The sequence below is a fragment of the Pleurodeles waltl genome, chromosome 12, assembly GCF_031143425.1.
Source record: "Pleurodeles waltl isolate 20211129_DDA chromosome 12, aPleWal1.hap1.20221129, whole genome shotgun sequence".
In the NCBI taxonomy this organism is placed as follows: Eukaryota; Metazoa; Chordata; class Amphibia; order Caudata; family Salamandridae; genus Pleurodeles; species Pleurodeles waltl.
In genome coordinates, this window is record NC_090451.1 from 519,259,348 (window position 1) to 519,272,339 (window position 12,992).

Below are 12,992 nucleotides of genomic sequence, written 5' to 3' on the forward strand. Positions count from 1 at the left end.
AAGTTAGAATCAGGCCCATAGTCCTGTCCTTTCGTGTGAGCACTGCACTTTACCACTGCAACTTCAGCTGGCACTTGAATGGCATGTAACAATTCCCTTATCCTTTCCCCGTTCTTCACTGGGGATCCTGAAGAAGTCAGGAAACCTCTCTGTGACCATAGTTGTCCGAAGTCATGCACAATCCCAAACCCATATTGGCTATCAGTGTAAATGGTGACTTTCATCAATGCAGACAGTTGACATGCTCTGGTAAGGGCTACAAGTTCTGCTACTTGTGCAGAATAGACTCCTTGAAGCCATCCCGCTTCCAAGACACCTGTCACAGTACATACAGCGTATCCTGCTTTCAAAATCCCCATCCCGTCTCTTAGACATGAACCATCAACAAAAAGAATTTGGTCATTTTCATCAAGTTTAGTATCCTTAATGTCCGGTCGGGGTTTTGTGCAAAATTCAGTCACCTGAAGGCAGTCATGCTCGACGTCTTCAGCGTTCTCAATTTCGGCATTTTCTCCAGGAAGCAAGGTTGCTGGATTCAACGTAGTGCACCTTTTCAGCTGCACATTCGGTGAGCCCAGAATGATCGTTTCATACCTTGTGAGTCTTGCTCCAGTCATGTGTTGCGTTCGGGAGCGGGTCAAAAGTATCTCAACTGAGTGAGGGACCATGACTGTTACTGGGTGTCCCATCACTATTCCTTCACTCTGAGTAAGGCTGATACCAACTGCTGCTACGGCGCGCAAACACCCTGGGAGTGCTGCTGCGACCGGATCCAAAGTAGCTGAAAAATACGCTACTGGTCTGTTTACGCCACCATGGGCTTGAGTCAAGACAGACAAAGAACATGCATCACGTTCATGGCAAAACAATGTGAAAGGCTTTGTGTAATCAGGCATACCTAAAGCTGGAGCCCTGCACATGCACTCTTTCAATTCGACAAAAGCATCCATCTCATCTCCTTTCAGCTCAATTTGATCCAAAGCATCCTTCTGGGTCAGTTTCAGTAAAGGCTTCGCTAGAGTCGAGAAGTTGGGAATCCACTGGCGACAGTAGCCCACCATTCCCAAAAACTTCCTCACCTCCCTCCTTGTCTTTGGTGGACTCATTTGAAGCACGCTTGTAATTCTTTCCTTCATTATTCTCCGTGACCCTTTCTCTATTTGGTGACCCAAGTATTTCACTTTCTTCTGACAGAACTGTAATTTGGAAGGAGACACCTTGTGTCCATTCCTTCCCAAATGGTTCAACAGAGCAATGGTATCGGCTGTGCAGCCACTTTCTGTCTTTGATGCAACCAGTAGGTCGTCAATGTACTGTACTAGGGTTGACTCGAATGGCAACTCTAACTCTTCCAAGTCTCTCTTTAGAATCTGATTGAATATCGACGGTGACTCAGAAAATCCTTGAGGAATTCGACACCAACTGTACACTCTGTCTAGGAATTTGAAACAAAAGAGAAATTGACTGTCCTCATGAAGAGGCACAAAAAAGAATGCTTGTGACAAATCGATGACCGAGAACCATTCGGCATCGCAAGGGATTTGAAACATTATCACAGCTGGATTCGGTACTACTGGGCAGCATTTGACTATGATGTCATTTATTTTCCTCAAGTCCTGCACGAGTCGGACCTTTCCACTCGGCTTTATTAGTCCCATTATTGGTGAATTACATGGACTGCTTAACACTTCTTTCAGTACTCCCTGCTTTACAAATTCGTCAATAAGTTGAGCAACTTTCATGAGGGTGTCTTGTGCCATGTGGTATTGTGGGGTCTGGGGAAAGATTGCATTGGGCTTTACAGTCACTTTCACTGGTTCCACTCCTTTCATCAATCCCACCTCTTTCCCTGTCATGTCCCACACTTCCTTTCCGACTGTCTCCCGTAATTCAGCTGGAATATCTTCTTCAGTTATCATCGGGAAAAGACAAATCAGAGGATACTCTTCATCTACTGTTTCCATTTCATCCCCCTCTACACTGTCCTCTTCTTCCCCATCACTGCTCGTCTGTATCGTTATTCCTTCGTTCGAACACATGATCGAACATCCCAATTTGCACAATAGGTCTCTCCCTAACAGTGCTATTGGGCTTGAGTCACATATCACAAACTGATGCACCCCTTGATAGTTACCGATGCTGACTGGTACCGGATCTGTAATTGGGTTCGTCAGATGTCTGTTTGCTACTCCCACCACTTGAACTGTCCTCCCTGAGAGTGGCAAATTTGGTACTTCACTGCTCTTAACAGTTGAACGTGTGGCTCCCGTGTCCACCAAGAATGAAACACGATGACCCATTACTCTTCCCTCTACGTACGGACCCTTTTGATCAACTTCCAAGGATGCTGCAAGCACACAATCTCCTTCCTCTTCTGAGCTCTCACTCTCCCATACATTGTTTATTCCACTCTCACTGTGTAATGGGAACTGTTGTACGGTGCCATTTGTACTCATTACCTGACCCTAGACCTGTGGAGGAACCATCACTTGCTGCTGACTCATTGGTGCCAAAGGTATTTGCATTTGCTGATTAGGTACCATGGGTAACTGCTGTTGCATCGGCTGCATTTGCGTCATCTGCATACGAGGCATCTGCATCTGCTGCGGCTGCATAGGTTGCAATCCCTGCAATTGATTTATGGTCTGAAAATTTGGGTTTGGACCTCTCATTTTCGGTCCCCTCATTGTCTGAAAGGCATTGACATCATTGTTTTGCTGACCAACACCTGCACCTGCACCTTCCTGCGCCACCATCGGGCACTCGCGTTTCCAATGACCGACAATTCCGCACACGTGACACGGCATCACCTTCTTCATTGCCTGCACACCCGTCACAACAGTGTTTAAATCCGGACCATTATTCACAAAACCTCCTCTGCCTCTGCCTCTCGCCTGTGGCTGAAACGCCATGTTTCCCTGCAACTGCGGCTGCGGTTGCGGTACCTGCTGTTGGAACCCTTGCATCCCTTGCAAACCTTGCAGACCTGTCTGAGCTGCCTTAAGTTGCATCATCATCACCTTCTCTTTCAGCTTTTTCTGTTTCACCTCAATTTCGTCGCTACAATATTTCGCATAATTCAAGACTTCATCAATCGGTTTCGACTGCCAGCAAATCAAATGCGACTTTATCATCTGACTTATCTCTGGTCTCAACCCTTCCACAAATCTAAACACAAAATTAAGCATATCCTTCGCCTCGATTGTTTCCGTGCCACTGTAATTCTTGAACGCCTTCAACAACCTCTCATAGTAACTATGAATCGATTCTTTAGCCTCTTGGGCAGTTCGATCAATCTTCTGCCAATCCACATTTTTCGCGGCAACCTTCGTCTTCAAATGCTCAGTCACCTTATAGTACAAGCTCATCACCATAGGTGATGGTGCACCCGTCTCCCTGTCTCTCTCTGGTTCACTTGTCGGCCAACCTACAGCTCTTTTGCAATCCTCCCACAAATCTGCTGGAACCACAATCTCAAAGAGAGTACTCAGGTCTTCCCAGAGACATTTTGCAAGCTTCACAAACCTATCAGTCTGTTGATACCATTCAATCGGCTTCTCTCTCAGTTTGGGAAAATCATCCGTAAATGACTGAATGTCGCTTCTGTGCCATGGTACATGTATTAATTTTCCCCCTGCTGTCTCCCTCATTGGTAACATGGTTACTGTCTCGCTGCTTTGTGGTCTTTTCTCATTATGCTCTGTAGCACTGTCCCTCCTCTTTTCCTTCCTCTTTACCCACCTGCTTTCCCACTTGTCTAAGCACCTCCACACTTGTGCACTCTGCAACAATTCTCTAAGGTGTGCCTTCATGCCTGCTGACCTCATGTGTTCAAAATCTGTGGCCCCAAAATCCAACATATAGCTTCTGCTCAAGTGTTTCATCTTGCCTATGTCAATCCCGTTTCTGTCCGCTACTTCCTGCAAACTTTTATGTACCTTGTTCACTTCTTTCGTAATCTTTGGACATAGGTACCTCAGCTCCTCTTCCGTGTAGGACTCTAACCTATTCACACCCATAGTCCCTTCCACCAATTCTTGTGCTTCCATGTTCAGCCTCATCCTATTCAAGTAATCTTCTCCTTTCCCACTGTCTGAACTTTGTGTGGAATTCAAACTGTTGAACCACTGTGTCAGCTGTTGCGCATTTACCCCCATCAGTGTAGCATTCACATCGACTGCCATTGATGGTTGCGGCAACTTTTCAGTATTCGATGTTAAAGGTATTATCAGTGGGGGACTCGACCTCACCAGTGTAGACTGAGCACATATGGGACTAAACTCCATCAAGGATCCAGATCCATTTGGCTGAGCCGCTATAGGAGTTATCCCTGGAGTGTTCTCTATGCACCTCCTTTCTGTCCCATTCTGCAGCATTGATCCCTGACCGCTCATACCTAAGTTAGGCTGACTGTACAGAGGTACCGGTGGACCTACAGTAATGGGTAGCGATATCGCATCTGGGTTCTGTCCATTTCCCATGTTCTGAGGCATGTTCATTCCCATACTATGGGTCATCATTGCCGGCATGCCCATCTGACTCCCCGTCATCTGAGCATGTGCGTTTCCTCCCTGCATCTGCTTTTGAGGCATCATAAACTGAGTTGATTCAGCCTGTATCATTGTTGGATTGTGACCATTCTGTACTCCCCTTACGGTTTGTTCTAGAACCATTCCTCCACTATTGTCACTGCTGTAGTACCCTGGCATCTGCGGTTGATAATTTTCTGCTGGTTTCAACATGGGCACATCTGGATATATTCTCCTGACCTGCGGTATCTGCGGGGTAAACAGTAAACTTGGGTCCTTAGATCCCGATGACGCTCCTGAACTCTGGGTTTCACTGTTCTGTACCGGTGCCGGAGGGGCAGAACTGGTACTTGGACCTTGTCCATTCTCCGCATAAGGTGGTGGACGGTCATTCAGCAATTGCATTATTAACTCCTCATCCTCTAACTCCTCTTCTCTTCTCAACTTTTCCTCGTCCTCTCTATCCTTGGAACACTTCCTGTCTGTCTTACAGGTAGCTTTCTTACATGTCTCCTCTTCTTCCTTAGTAATTGCTGGAAACAATTTTATCCCCTGCAATACATCTGACCTCCACACCTTCTGTGCATTATCCCACCTAGCATCCGCTAGTGTCTTTTCTACTTTCCTCATCCTTGTTTCAAACGTATTTTTCTGTTGCTGTCTAGCCATTAATTCCCAGATTGCTAGAGCCTCAAACTGTGCTGGCCTTGGAGGTACCTTCATGTCATACATCGTGAATCTCAGATTCTCTAGGATCCTTATATTGAATGTCCCATGTATCGGGAACTCTACGCTCCCATGTTTCTCTGTCAGTTTGTGCCATTGCTTTAGCCAAAGACACGGAGCTACCCCTTTTTCCTCCATTACAATGTAAGCTGGTGTGCCCTCGGGCGGCGTCTCTTCTCCTACGCTCGCTTTGATGTAAGACTCCCCTTTCATCGCGCTCCTAAATGCTTTAAGGAATTTCATTTTCTCGTCTTTTATTTCACAAAGTTTATGATCAATAGGTCACTTTTATTCCACAAAATTTGTAATCAATAGGTGACTTTAATTCCCGGAATACTCTTCGCTTGCCTTTCCCCTTCCAAACGAGCCCCACGGACTGCGTCCAATCCATGCGCGACCCGTCTCTGCAACCAACCTATCCCAGCGCGGCTCCTAGTGACGTCACACTCATACACACTGCGGCTGACAAAGCCTCGTGGCTAGTCCTCCTTCACTCACCTCCTCCCGTAACAACTTCTTGCATGTATCGCGAGCTACCAAAAACTAAAACAGATCTGTCGGTTTACTACAGGAAGGGTAACACAATCGCTTCAGGACCTTAGGGACCTTTCACTAGCCTCGGCCGCTATTTCGTCTTTCTCAGTCCCCACGTTCGCAAGCAAATCTGACCTGCAGACCTACTCTCAACTTGTCAATGATCTATTATAGTGCACTTAGAATCTTGTCAAAGCCCGAAGTCGAAGTTTCTTTCACTCCCTAACACACGTACCGACTCGTTGACCACGCCCGATCAACCTACTAAACCGCCCAGACCACAACATGGATCAACATACTCCGGAGTCTCTTGACCTCGCAGGGCCCGTCTCAACAACAACAACCACGTGGACCTTTTTATGCACAAAGCGCCACACGCACATGAAGTTCGACGACTTCCCTACTCTCACACTCGGAGCCGCACCTCCGCTATCTCTATGAAGTTCGACGACTTCTCTACTTCTACACTCGGAGTCGCACCTCCGCTATCCTTTAAAAGAAAAAAATCCTCTCAACCTTTTCACACACCCTGCGGCAATAAGCTGTGCAAGCGCAAAACCCTAACTTCACTCATACCATCACTAGTACCGCCAACGCTGTTTCCACACCTCCGTTCTCTCCATTCGCAAGCTCCGAGATCCCGGGAAAGTCGCGGTGGACCTAGCCCATCATCATTCTGTCAATCAGTTTTATCCTAGAAAAATCTAATTCAACTTCTCGAATGGGGTCTCAAAATGCGTAACCGTTAATTCAACACCATGTACTTTAATAGTACAGGGTCCCAAAAGACGTAACCGTCCTCTGCTACCATCTACTGGCACCAGCAGCGAGTCCATTGCTTCTAACTGGTCGGCAGAATACCCAGTCTGTATTTTACATACAATGATAGCTTAAGCTCAGGGAAGATCAAATCCAGGTAGAATGTGATAGAGCGGTCCGTAGTAATAATTTACCTGTGTTCGGACGCTCTTTAGGCCGATGAATCTTTTGACTAAGTGGGAACTCTCTGTACTCTTAATCGATCAGTCGCATCAAATCAATAATCAATAACGAACATAAGCAATACCTTGATCAACATAACACTTAACAATTAATCCAGAATACATTTCGGCGAACCCTGACCTTTCAGTCAGGAATAACCACGCCAGTTTATTGCAAAGTTAGTGAATTTATTTCCCTATATTAACAAAGCTAGCACAATATATATGTGTCTCAACACCAAATGATAAACGTAAATGAACATTAATAGCTGTCCATAACGGCGAAACAAGTGTAATTTATGTAGCATTTGAATCACAAGGCATTCGATAATGGCAATGCAAAGCACTAATACGATAATCTGTAATGAGCTAATTGCATACATTTAGTCAGCATAACAAGATTTCAAATTGCATCGTGCAACATATGGAATCCTCATCTAACCTCAAATTAGCATCGGCATGTGGGACTTCATGCAAAAACAATTTAGCAACATAAATTTAGAAAACTCCTAGCTAGGGATCTTATCAAAATCAGCAGTTGGTTACCTAAAAGAAACACAATGCAATTGTACAATTTCCTTTCATATTTACCAATTACGATCAGCATACAAGGAAGTCTTCGTCTCACAGGTACCGTTCTTCGGTCAGCATGGGTACCGTTTCGATCAGCATGGGACGGGGCAAAGGGGCAGGGGTGGACGGGGCAATTGCCTCACGGCGGCAAGGTAAAACTACTACTTCATGCAAAGGGCATTTCAAAGTTAAAGTCTCTAGGGCCAGAATCATTAAAGTCTCTTTCTCTCGATTAGAGAAAGCATCAAAGTCTCTCAAAATGGCGTCGCAGCAAAGTGGGCCATAATAGCTACGAAGTCTGCAAAATGGCGGGTATCGAGCTGGTAATGGCTGCAAAAGGCTACCTTCTTCTTGTGCACCTGGTTTTTATAGACAACAGTTCGAATCCAGTAGGGTCTCCATTGGAGGGTTCATAGGTTAGCTTCAAATTGTCCAATCAAAAACGACAGTTCTCAAGCTTTTACTTAAGCATACATTATCCTTGGAGATGGGTACGCAAGTTGCAACATTGTCTACCAATTAGCTCACTTTCAGAGCCTCTATTGTCCGCACCTGCAAGTCGACCTTGAAGTAAGAAGAAAATATGCCAGGCTGGCACGAAACTTTAAGATAAGCATGTGAACAGTTTCTGTGGAAAAGTACAGCTTCAAGCAGAAATACACGTTTAATAGCACATTGGAAAAAAAATACGAGCATCTAAACCGTGAGACCAGGCCACTAGGCCAAAGCCTCCACTAAAGTAATGCTAAGCTAAAGCATTTCAAACAAGCAAATCGTAGCACACGTTTACGATTATGTCGGATTAGTGCAATTCTAATACACCACGTTATATGAAGCACGCGTATAAATGTTGGCAAACTACTCTAAGGGCACATTTTGTCCCCGTACAATCTTTATTAGTTCGGTTAAAGTCACACATGATTATTTCACACTACGTTTATGCGTTAATAAATCAAAACCTTCATTTTCTGCTTCATCAAATGTGCATGGGACGCCGTGGTCACTGCTGAAATAATTACCTAAAATAGACTCTGGCTTCAAAAACAAACGCTGCCTCATCTGCTTGCGTTTGTGATAGTGATCCGTAAACAGATCTGCAGTGTCCTACCTTATTTTATTTGGGTCGGTCCACAGAGAGCAAATCTGCAGCTCGTTCAAGAGATTCTTTACATGGAACGACCAATTCAGTGCTTAATTTGTAAATAAAAACGCGCTGGTCCTCAGAGCTGAAACACGCAGCTGCTGCAATTAAATGTGCGAGCACGGAATACTGAAGCAGCGTAATCCTGAAGCCATCGCGGCCCCCTTCAGTACATTTAAAGCCACTCTCTACCCCTTCAGCTCACTCCTGCAGCTTTCTGCTCTCTCCCATTGTGACGCTTTTTCATTTTTCTCCTCTTTCGTCTTTCCCATGTGTTTCTTTTGCTCTCAGCAAATGCTTGAGGCAGAAGAATAAGCGCCGGTCCTCGAAAATAAGTGCCAGTGCTCAGCACCGGAAACAACAAGCACAAATTAAGCACTGGGCCAATTGTTACTTGCACAGCCACCAGCTGATGTTGAGGCTTCCAAAGATCGTAAATATATTGATGCATTTGGATTTCTCATCAGCCTGACCCAATAATGCACTGGTCTGAGAGCTGCTACCTCTGCTACTGGGGTTTAACTAAGGTCAGCATAAAGTGTCAATGGGGGGTGCCCGGCCCCAGCCTCAGCAAGGCACTTAGGAAGTTGTTCTCAGCCACTTGCAACTGGTGTAAATTTGAATACCCCCAAAGTTCAGCCCAATAAAGTGCTGCTACTGCCTTTTGAGCTTCTATTTGTAAAATAATATGAATACTTCTGGCACCTGCCTTGTGTCTGAACTTCAGGACTACACCAGACATCCGTCTCAGGACTGCAGTTGCCTTCTGAATGTGGTTTCCCTGTTGTCATTTCTCTGCAAACCGGATCCCCAGATAATCGTACTGCTTAACAGTCTCAATGGGGGTACTATCTATCATAAACCTCCGCTTGAGACAGGGGAGAGTTCCTCAATACCATACTATTTGTTTTACTTGTATTGATGGTCAGGGATTTCCTATCACAATAGTCCACAAAGCGCTTTAGTAACCTATGAATTGCGTTTTCTGTTTGCGTCATCAGTACTGCGTTCCCAGCTAATAAAATCGGAACCCTTTTTTCCAGCTATGACAGGGACATCAAAGGGATTACCCAATAAATATTCCACTGCATCATTTAGGAAAATGTTGAAAAGTAAAGGTGTCAGCACACAGACTTGCTGCACACCGTTTTCTACTGGGAAGGTTTCAGTGCATTCACCACCCAGCCCGTACCTGACTCTAGTGGTATTGTCGGCCTGGAGAGCCACAATTGTCCAACCAAGGGTGATTTGTGATATTGACCCCTTGTTCAACCAACGATCTCCACAACTTGTCCCGGTCAAATAGGTTGAACGCTGCTTTCAAATCCACGAATATCAGGTACAGTGAAGATTTCCTTAGGACAGTAAACTTGTATGAAATCATAAATAATCGGACTGCTTGGTCAATAGAAATTGTACATGCCCGGAAGCCAGCATATGCCTCTGTCATAATATTGTGACTAGCAACCCAACCCTGTAACAGATTAGGCAGGCTTTTCCCAAGGGGAAAGGGAATGCCCCATCCAAGAAGGGAAATGGCCGATAGTTGGAGGGACTGCCAGTCGCCCTTCTTGAATGTAGGTGCAAGAACGGCTAAATACCAGGAAAATGGAATAATGTTTCCAGTAGGGGCCGAATTTAATGTTTTAGTAAGGACTTTAGCCTATAGATGAGGCTCCTCCTTATAAATATTAACAGGGACTAGGTCAGGGCCTAGAACTTTATGTTTCTCCATAGCACTCAGTTCTCTCGCCAGTTCCGGTACTAAGATATTAATTGCACAGTGGCCCCCAAAGGATCCTTACACACTGTCAGGTGGCCGGGCTGCCCTTTGGGCTTAAGACTGTACAAAGAATTAAATATTTGACCCACACTGCTAGGCTAATATGGTTTTCTAGAACATTAACTGTCCACCCGTGTGACAAGTTCCCAGAACCTCTTGGTGTGTTTTTTTTCAGAGAGGTCTCCTTTAGCTCCTCCAATAACAGGTTTTGAAGCTGGGACTTCTTAACATTTAGGAGATATTTATACTCTTGCCTGCATCTTCGAAATAACGCTTTGCTCTGGGGGTCACAGTGGCGCCCTGTCAGAGCTTGCAAGACAGTCTCTCTTCAAACAGGAGCATTAATCATCGTACCAGCTATACCTTGTGTTCTGCCTCTCACCAGCATGACCAACAGTTATAGTCCCGACTGGCTTGGACCACTAGAGTTCCAGCTCCCCTGCCATGTTATAGTAAGTCTCTAAGATGCTTCTACTATAATCAACGGAGGTATTCAGAATAATAGAACTAAACTTTGCCTCTATACATTCAAGCAATGGGAATTCACGAAGGAATTTCACATTACTCCATCTTATTCTCCTCTTGTTGTTAGCTGGAGCGATTTTGTGGCCATAATTCACCATGCTTGCACTGTGGGTGCTAGTACTCCACACAGGACTCAACCTTGCAAGAGGAACTTCAGGATCGTGTTCACTTTCCACTCTTCTGATAATTATCAGATCACATACACATTCCCAACCCTCAATGTTAACCAGAACGTAATCGATTAGTGACAATCTTCTGTTATCGTACGTTTATTTGGCAGTACTATGTGCAACATTGATAAAACGCAACCAATAATTTATCAAGAAATCAAAGAATGTATCACCCTTCTATACTGATTTGAAGCAACTCATAGCTGCCTCAGGGCTACCCAGGCAGTGATCTTCCATTAGAACATTGCTATTGATAATGCACTGGATGGTTGTGTATTAAAATCACCACAAATCAATAACAGATGCTTTCCTCTTTTACCCTCTTCACATAACTTACAGGCAGTTGATGGATTCGATGGTGGAGACAAAATACCCCCAACTCTACTGGACCTCAAAGGACCAGCCAGGGGTAATATAAACATTCAAAATCTCAATCACATAACCTTTGGGCCGGTGGACCAGACCCTCACATGAAGTACATTGGGAGGCAGATAAGCTGCTGTTGTGAAAGAAATAGATGGGTTCTTCGTTTCTTCTTAAATAGATTTATTATGTTGAATCCATTGTTACGAAGTAAAATTCAGAGACACATGAAAATACAACCAGCACGGTTAACCACCTCCAACAAATCATACATTCCAATCCTGACATCAATACTGTGTCATTAGATTCCATTCCATCCACCCGCTCCCCGATCCCATAAGTTTATTTACTACAACCATTACTACAAATGCCTCTAAAAGCTCTACCTTGCATTGCAGTTTACATGACACCCACACTGTCATCATACCCGGATGGGCGGCCCTTTCTGGAGAGCTTGGCCGGTATACTTAAGTTTTAGAAGCCTTTTGTGCTAAATTTTCCAAGGGCCCAGGTGTCCTGGAAGCAGCATGTTGGAATGTTGGTCAATACATTTTAACCAGTCCTCAATCTTTCATTTCGCTAGCCAAGCCCGCAATGTTCCAGGATAGAATATACAAATATTCTTGGCTGACGCTACCCGTTTCATTAGCCCTAGGTGCTCCATAAAAATTCATAGCAGAAGGAAGTGGAGGTAGGATCCCCAGTACTCACTCAGCCTCCCCTCTGGATATAGTCAGACTCACCTCTCTGTGTCTATTACCTTCTAAATGAGGAGAGTTTACAGACCAACCCTGGCCGTGACTCACCGAAATAATAAATAAGATAAATGTGATATAATATATAAGCGTGACAAATAAACAATAAACTAGTATAGAACAAAAAAGACGCTGTGACCAAACGGTGGATGCATGGAACTCTGTTAACTATTCAAGCGGCTGTTTTTTTTTTACTCCTGACTCTCACGAACATAAAATACAAAATAAACACCACGGTGAAGGCGCTGCTAGGAACACAACCCAATCCACCGTGTTGAGAGCGTGGGAAACTACTACATCCCCCATAGGGCTATGCGGTAGCAACTACAGTTAAGGGACGAAAAGAGCACATATGCGTACGGACGTCCGGACCTTTGTCCCAATTACCTGAAGTTTTGTGACTCTGTGCGCAGTTCCTCTGTATCTAGGAAGCTCAGCTCTGACAGCTGCAGCCCCGGATCGTCCCCCACCAGGGACTCGGTCTTGACACTTTCCGTCTCGGTGTCCGGCATGGTTGTTAGGGTAAACACAAACTGTCATATTCGCGCGACGCAGTCGGAGGGGAAAATCGTAGACAAGTGCATTCTGTTACCCTGGGAACAGTCATCGATCCTCAGCCCGGAGAACGCATAGAAGAGACAACAAAGAACAATTTTACTAAAATCCACACGCTATAAAGGGGGAAAATAGCCGTAAAAATAGCGTTATTTTGAAAAAAAGTTATAGATTATCATAATTGCAGGTATTTTAAAGAAAGGATGACAAGAAGAATTGGTGGTAGTCTGTTTTTTTTTTAATGAAACCAACAGTGATCTTTTGAAGATGATACTCTTTTTACTGATTGAAAATGCAAGTTTTTGGGAGGCTAAACACTGGTTTTGACGACAAAAATGTATGTGTCATTTATTTTCTT

At 44.7% G+C, this 12,992-nt stretch overlaps 1 protein-coding gene across 2 annotated transcripts in view; it reads right to left on the reverse strand.

Moving 5' to 3' along the window:
- Positions 1 to 12,620, reverse strand: part of CFAP263 (cilia and flagella associated protein 263) — a 191,466-nt gene extending 178,846 nt beyond the window's left edge. For both annotated transcript variants that reach the window (XM_069217411.1, XM_069217410.1), the window contains exon 1: positions 12,467 to 12,620. In XM_069217411.1, the coding sequence (XP_069073512.1) occupies positions 12,467 to 12,591 (125 nt within the window). In that variant the 5' untranslated portion in view covers positions 12,592 to 12,620. The remainder of the gene's footprint in view (positions 1 to 12,466) is intronic.
- Between the last annotated feature and the right edge of the window lie 372 nt (positions 12,621 to 12,992).